The sequence below is a fragment of the Coturnix japonica genome, chromosome 9 (assembly GCF_054131305.1).
Source record: "Coturnix japonica strain WE chromosome 9, WE-NBRP24, whole genome shotgun sequence".
NCBI classification, from domain to species: Eukaryota; Metazoa; Chordata; class Aves; order Galliformes; family Phasianidae; genus Coturnix; species Coturnix japonica.
In genome coordinates, this window is record NC_140671.1 from 17,247,104 (window position 1) to 17,255,297 (window position 8,194).

Sequence of the window (8,194 nt, forward strand, 5' to 3'; positions counted from 1 at the left end):
TCAGAGGGCTCGATGGGTGTGCGGCCCTTGAACCATTTCACAACCTTTGGAGAAGGCCTGAAGTCACAGGACAGGATGACAGAATGACGTTCCAAAGCTGTCTTGTCCTCCAACTTCCTGGTGATTTCTATATGGTAATCTGCAAAGCAGGGGTGGAAGAGAAGAAAGGATGAGGACAATTGGAAGAAGAGGAAAGTCTCTTGCGTGTATTCCATTCCAATTAATGTCAAGTTCACAATGGTTCTTTGAACGACTCTAAAGATAAAACAAACGATTGCCTATAGGGAATGCCATTGACTACATTTCTATGAAGTAATACTGTACAGTATCTACCAAATGCAAGGTCCAGCTCTTGTTCTGTGCTTATTAAATTGCTCCCAATTGTTGAGGCTTTTATTCAAATAAGAGTGAGTTGAAAATATAACAAGTACTTTAGGATGTGAATGGATAATCTTACGCTGGGGACAACAGCAGATAAAAAGCCTGCAAGTTTCTTTCAGATGAAATCAATGACAAACCGCACCAAATTTAGGTGCTACCAAACTTAAACTTGTCTAGTTCAGAAATACAATTAATTTCACCTGATTTGACTTCTTTGCTATAGCCAAGGACAAAACCTCAGCTCTGTAAATCTGAACAGTAAGCACATCACAGCTATTCAAACACATCTTTTACTGAGATGCAGCTGTCTCATTTAGTGTCCAACGACTTTGAACTGGAAATGGAGCAGACCAAAGCAGAATCTAAACATGGATTCTACAAGGACTGATCAAATGCGGCCACCGTCAAATTCAAAGTATCTGATACAGAAGGATCACACTCACTGTCAGACAAAACCTCTTTGGAGAGGTGAACTGACTGCCCTGTTCACCCCCACTTTGGAAATAACTGCACTCATTTCCTACCTGCTCCCAGCAGTGTGGGATGGTGGGATAGCATCACACTTCCCACACTAAGCATCCCACCATGTCACTTGTTCCACCTAAACCTCAGTCCCAAAACAAAAGGGGAACTCGCTTCTGAACCCTCTTCACTTCATTTCAGATGTCTTATATGCTTGATCTCCAACCCACCCCCCACTCAGAAGAAAGACCCCCCGCTTACACCCTACCATCTTGTTGCATTCTGATGTTGTCATCAGCCTTCAGCTTGCTGTCCTCTTTGTACCACTGGGTCTGAACCTCATCGTGTGAAATCTCACAGACAAAAGATGCACTCCCATATTCATTCACTTCCACATCTTCCAGTGCTTTAACAATCTTGATATCTCCAGCTGTGAAACAGTAGAGATATATTTGTCAGGGTATTTCCAGAACTGAGTGCAGCATCTTTTCCTTACACATATTTGCATAGAAAATAAGTAGGATTATGTTTTATTCTAAACCATCATCCATTCCTGAGTCATTTCTCTCTTCAACACAGTCAATGCATTATTGCCCTTGAACTTAAAGACAGACCTACTAGCTACAATGGAGCTCCCTGCAAACAGTTTTCATGGAAACCAGAATCTCATTTATTCTAAAACCTTTCAAGCAAAATTAAGGGTAGAAAAACAATAGAACTGACTGAATCTTTAAGGTCATTTAGTTCCAGTCCCCCTGCTATAGGCAGGGACACCTCCCTCCACACCAACTCTTCTCCTCAGGGTCAAGGCTTCTCTCAAATCATTCTCCTCTAAGCCTGTGCCTGTGCTTGGGATTGCCCTGACCCAGGTGCAGGGCCTTGTACTTGGCCACACTCAAGTTCATGAGGCTGCCAAGGGCCCACCTCTCCAGCCTGTCCAGGTCCCTCTGAGTAGCATCCCTTCCCTCTAGCACATCAACAGCACCGCTCAGCTTGGTGTCATCTGCAAACTTGCTGAGGCTGCATTTGATTCCACTCTCCATGTTGCCTACAAAAATGTTAAATAACACTGGTCCCAACACCACCCTCCACCTGGACACTGAGCTATTGACTGCAGCTCTCTGAGTGTGACCATCCAGACAGTTCCCTATCCTGCAACTGGTCCATCCATCAAAACCATTTTTCTCCAGTTTGGTGACCAGGATGTCATGCAGGACGGGATCAAATGCTCTGCACAAGTCCAAGTAGATGATGTCAGTTGCTCTCCCATTATCCACTGATGCTGTTACTCCATCATGAAAGGCCACCAAGTTTGTCAGACATGGCTTGACCTTGATGAAGCCATATTGGTTACCACCAATTACCTCATCTTTATTTTCCAAACTATGCCAAGGAGAACTAGACAGAACTCTACAGTGTTGTGTCACTACAAACCTGTCTGAACCATTGGCTTCTCTGCATGCTCATCACTAGTCTCTCCTTAGCTTGTGTGCCTACAAACAATGTATGGGGAATGTCAGCCACAAATCTTACCTAGGGGACATCTTTGCTTCAAAATCCTTTGAACATCACACAATCCCTTTTAACTCTCCAGGTCTGCATTTAGTTATGTCAGAATCAGGCCATATTTCTGTGCTGCTATATCCCTTTCCTTCTGAAGGGCCTGGATACAACTTGGATTAACCTCAGGAGAAGAGTTCCTGCATAGAATCATAGATTTACCCAGGTTGGAAAAGACATTGAAGATCATCAAGTCCAACCGCAGCCTAACCAGTACCCTAACTCTAAAAACCCTACACTAAATCATATCCCTGAGTACCACATCCAAAAGGCTCTTAAACACAACCAGGGATGGTGATTCAACCACCTTTCTGGGGAGCCTATTCCAGTACCTAAAATCTCTAGTATCTAAATCTCTCTAAAAGAGCACAGGTATTAATCTGACCAGAAAGGTTCCTGTTTGTTCATAAAATGAGCCTTTTCCGCTCCATCTTGCATAGGCCACTGGGCACAGGGTAGCTGGGAGACCACAGAAAAAGTGGTTCTGTGAGCAATAGGGAAACTACTGCCTAATCCAACTCCTCCAATCTCTGCGCTCTGCCAGCATGTCTAAATAGGGTGGCAGATACACACAGGAGATAAATATTTCCACTTCCCTCAGCCAACACTGCTCTGAATTTCTATGGGACACACAGTTAGATGAAAAGGCATTTGACAAAGAAGGAAATGAAAGAGTTTAATCTGCTGTGTCATTCTCTCGGTAGCCAGAATAACTAACCCTCGCCAGTGTTAGTTCAAAGAATAGGCAGATTTTATCTCCTGACATGAGCAGTAATTCAAAGAAGCTGGTATATGATCCAGTATCCTGCATATTCACTGCAGGCAGGAAAAGACATTATGAGATAAGGGAGATCTACACATCACTTGTTATGAACACCTCATAAAGATAAAACCACACACAAGAGGAGAGTTTAGGAAGAGGACCACTCTTGGACTACTTTCCAAGAGGCATCAATTAGTAACTCTCTTCGCTCATTTTTCACACTACTCCACAGTGTCCTCCTGAGCCCCCTTACTCCTGTTGCCAACTGCTGATGCAGGGAATCCTGAGGAACCAAGGATTCATAGTTGTTCCATCAGTAGTCCTTGGTCAGCTCTCCCTCCCTGCCCCTTCTGTTTTGATCCCACTAACCAAATTTTAGTTAGTCTGAAAAGAGGATGGAAACCTCCGCAGCAATTAGTTTCTAAATATCTTGCAATGGGCAGCTTGTAGGAGCCCCATCTCAATGCCCACAGCACAGGAGGCAGGACTGCTTAGCCCATGCACTAGTGCATTTACCAGCACAGATGTAAGCCCAGATCTATGCACACCAAATACAGGCTCTCAGTTTGCACAAGGAGGCATCCATGGAGCTGAAGTATTAGGCAGATATTGTGGTGGGGCAGCAGTTATTGAGACGCCAGACAGAAAGGACACAGATAACGTGGCAACTCAGCTTTACCATTATGACTGATGATGGAACATCTAATTTCACTGCTCAAAAGAGAACTTCCATATAACTGGAAAGAATGAAATTCACAGGGGAAACCACACACAGACACACACAAAAGCAATACAAAGGAGATGAAGGATGGTTCACATACTAGTGATTCACTCTGAGACGCAAGCAAATGAAAGAGTATCCCCAACCATTTGCCTCCTGAAATGCTAAGTATATAAACTCATTGCTGTGATAACTCTGCCAGACGTGAGTCATACACTGTAAAACCTTATGGGGTCAATCAGTTTAACTTCATAAATTCATTACACCAACAAAAACAGACCATCGTGTCCAGGCTGGTTCATTTCAGCTCTTCAAAGCTGTTGGTAAAACTGCCTGAGAGCTGAAATGCTTACCAGCAAAAGCTAAAAGCTGTAAATCAAATGTAATAGGCTGGCTTTGTCTACTGTATAGAAATGATGCCTGAAAAAAAGAAAAGAAAAAAGAACGTAAACCAGAACAAATGGAATGGCTACATAAAACAGCCAGTACTGAAACAGCAACCCAACCTGGTTGCAGAATGAGAGAGAAAATGAGAGTTCACCAAAGTCATGGGACAGGACACATGTTCATGTTCATGCTAACACTGAACCCAAGTGGCCACATGAGGACAGCATCTAGTAGGAAATCAGAAAAAAGCATCCTTTCATACATCCCTTGGGAAGGTGGCATCTACCAGGGCACAGCAGACCCGTGTGTTCAGTAACAAGTCTGATGCTTCAGAGCCCAATGATGAGCTACAAACTGGGGTTTAACCAATGCAACACATGGAGGGAAAATCTGTCTTGAGCATAAAGAAGAAAGAGAAAGGTATCCAAAAGGACTAACCAAGAAATGCCCAAACTGCCCATGAAGCATTTCTTCCCGTGGTGCAAAATACCACAAGAGGATTTATTTGCTCTTTCAGTTAAACATAAAATGAACCTTTAGGGTAGCTGATGTCTTGTCTTAGGCTGCTCAGCATGTGGATGTTCCCTGATCTTCATATTCACACTTGTGAATAATGAGACTTCTCTTATTTCCCTGGGAAGTAATGCCCACTTTTTTACTTTGACAGAGCTCCTTCCCATCATAGAAGGGAAAATATCAAGTCAGATCTCCATTAGTCCTTCCATCTCTGCACTCAGCAAAGGGAGCCTTCAGATCTATGCTTAATTCACCCACTCCCCTAGAATTAATGGAACTGTGCTTACTGGAACATATGCTGAAGCTTAAGCACAGTGCAGTGTTTTCAACATGAAGGAATGGCTATAGAACATGCATAAATTCTGGCTGACCTATGACAGCTTAAAGCACTGCGGAGGACTGTTAACAAGCCTGTTTGGACATCACCTTGAATAAATGACGTTATCCCCAAGTAAGGGAAGGAACAGCTGAGCACCGGGGAGGTACACAAAGTGCCAGAGCAAATTCTCACACTGTCAGGTGCAAAGAAAACTGAGATTTCACCCCAAAAACCCAGTTCACAACAAGGCTACAAAATCCCAGCTGAGAATTTCTGTGTTAGACTTGAAGCTCAAGACTGTACTGTAGTTCAACCAACAATATTTTGTGCAGCATGACCTAAAAAGTTCACAATAAAACCAAAACAAACTTCAATTTCAGCTTGATAAATGAACTCAGGACATAATAACAAAGAGTGCTGATCTGGGCAAATAAAAGAGCATAAAGAAAAGAGAGCAGTGAAAAAGCTATCAAGGAAAAGCTCAGACTCGCATCCCTTGGAAGTGAAATTAAAGGCTCTCATTCATTTCCAGAGAAGTCAGAAAGGAAAATATCATTACATGCCATACCTTGAACCACTTGACGTCCATGTTGGGCCTGGACAGCTCACACTCAAATGTGACCTTGTCCTTCTCAATGACGCTACTGTCTGCCAATGGTTTGCTGATTTTCACAGGCAATTCTGAGAAGGAGAAAGAAGAATGTGGATTTAGTTGGGAACTTAGTTTTGTTCATAACCAGGTCCATGGGTGCTGTTAAATGGATCCTTCCAGATGGAAAAAACATTTCAGGTGGCCTCCTAGATTTTACCCCTTTTTGTGTTGCACGCAAGACTGAAAAAAAAAATTACTTCTGCAAAGTTCTTCTTGTCATAAGGAAACAAATATTTGGGGAATGGCAGAACCAGGTAAAATTTTCCTTCACGTCAAGAAAGTATAAATTTCACTCTCATGCTCTTGGTGTGGTTTCTGCTATGATTATTTGGACTAATTAAGCTTCTCCCTGATGAAAGCCTAGAAGTATATCACAAGAAGGACCAACTTACCCGTGACCTTTTATTTGTCTTACTCAAGCATCTCCTCCTGACCAAAACTGACAATAAAAGATTCAGCCAGACTACAGGTTTGAGCAGCTGAGTTGTTTCTAGGATCTCCTGCAATCTCAAGCTTGGAACACACACTTGTCTTTTGACTAAGTGTCTCTTATAGTGCAGTAAAACAACAGGTTTTCACACGGCGATTCCTCATTTACCTTGATCTGAAATCATTCTCAAACCATGTGGGATCAGTCCAGGGAGAAGGGGAGGAGAGGAGAAGGGAAAGGGGAAGTCCACAGTCCTCTAAAATCAGGCTTCTTAGCCTAAAGCTCAACAGCAAATAGCAGTCCACTTCCCCACATTGCTAGACTCCGAGCATTTAAAGAACATCAGCTGACCTCATTATGAGCTCTAACATAGCCAAAGGAATTCATATATTCAAATATTCTCTTGAGTGATGAGAAATATGGAGCATAACTTCAGACTTCTGCTGTTAAACTCTCACTTCTATCATAAACCAGAGTAAGAGTTCAATGCTGTTTTAGATGGAGGACTCATATTTTAAATAACTCATCTCATTAAGGCTTGGATTCCCTACTACAATTAGTTAAATTCCAGTTTGGATCATGCTTCACCTTGGATCACTTAGGGCTTCAGCCACTTATTGGAACTAACTCAATTTGTCTACAGAGAAGCTGTTTTCTATAGCAACAATAAGCTGTGATTGCAACTGGATGTCGGGAGAGCACAAATCCCGCAGTTATCCTGTACCAACATCCTCTCCTTCCATCAGAACAGCAAGTTTTTAAACCAGACTCATGCAAGCTTGCATGACACACCTTGTGTAAAACTGTTGGCAGCCATCAGGACAGCCAGTTGCTTCCTGTATAGACACTGTTCCATCAGTTTTGGTTTTTTGTCTCGCTAGAACAACAGCCAGTGTCTGAAAACTCCCACAACTGAAGCAACCACGCTGATATACCGCAGTCACTGGAGGTGCTCAAGAGCCACGGGTATGTGGCACTGGGGACGTGGTTAGTAAGTCCAGTGAGGGTGGGCTGGGTTGGACTCGGCTATCTCAGTGGTCTTTTCCAGCCTTGGGTGCAACTTGTAAGAGGGAATGAAGCAGCAAACTGCCCAGCACTGAGCTGCATTCTTCTGACACATGGTATCAGTGAACTGCTGTATTTCCCTATCTTCTCTGGAGCTATTGATCTAACCTAACTGAAAAAGTAAGCCTGAGCCTAGATATAAATCAGGATCATAGTCACCCATGGTTGCTTATATATTCAGAAAGACACTCCAGAGGGTAATTCAGCGCATCTAGAAATTAAAGTAGAAGTTCCTTAGTCAAAAATATTCCACAGCCAGATTTTCACCTCGCTACCACTACATTAAAAAGGAGAATCCAACTTGTGGTGTGGGTCATTGATGTTGTTCCGGGGGGGAATTGTGGCTGTTCCATGCCCACAGGGTAGAAGACAGCCAGTCTTCCTCTAAGCCACATAAAAAGCTGCTTAGTGCTCCCAAAGCGAATGCTCACCAGTTGTTTCCAACTTGAAGGTCATCTTCTGGCCAGCAGCCTCGCAGATGTATTCTCCAGCATCTTTCTTCTCCAGCTGCTCCACAACCAGACGCCGTGTTTTGCCCACAGATTCCATTCTGAACTTTCTGGAGGAGGCAAGCAGTCTTCCATCCTTGTACCATTTTACTTCGGTTGGATCCTGTGCTACTTCACAGCTGAGGGAGGCACTTGCTGCCAGGGCAGCACTCACCTCTTTCTGCACCTGCTCCTGGTTTATAAACACAGGTTTTGGCTCTGAGGGAAGAAAAGAAAAAGTATTGACTGAGGGACCGAAATGAGACCAACTTGCAGGTTTGTATGTACAGGTTGGAACAGGTTTAGGTTACCACTTGTGCCCAAACTAATAGCCTTCACTAGAGAATATCAGCTCTTCTGTTGAAACAAAGTGTCAAATCTAGGCAAGAAAGAACCTAGGAACTGAAGGAACCAAGAGGGTCCTTGAACACCAGTCCCATGGTTGCAAGT

The 8,194-nt window shown here is 43.3% G+C and overlaps 1 protein-coding gene across 1 annotated transcript; it reads right to left on the minus strand.

Annotated features, from left to right (window-relative positions):
• Positions 1-1,117: 1,117 nt before the first annotated feature.
• Positions 1,118-7,940, minus strand: LOC146759705 (myosin-binding protein C, cardiac-type-like). Its single transcript, XM_085509303.1, has 3 exons — positions 7,688-7,940; positions 5,678-5,790; positions 1,118-1,273 (listed from the first exon to the last, which is right to left on the minus strand). Exons 1-3 carry the CDS (start codon positions 7,803-7,805, stop codon positions 1,229-1,231), a joined length of 276 nt encoding a protein of 91 aa, XP_085365429.1. The 5' UTR covers positions 7,806-7,940; the 3' UTR covers positions 1,118-1,228.
• Positions 7,941-8,194: the final 254 nt, after the last annotated feature.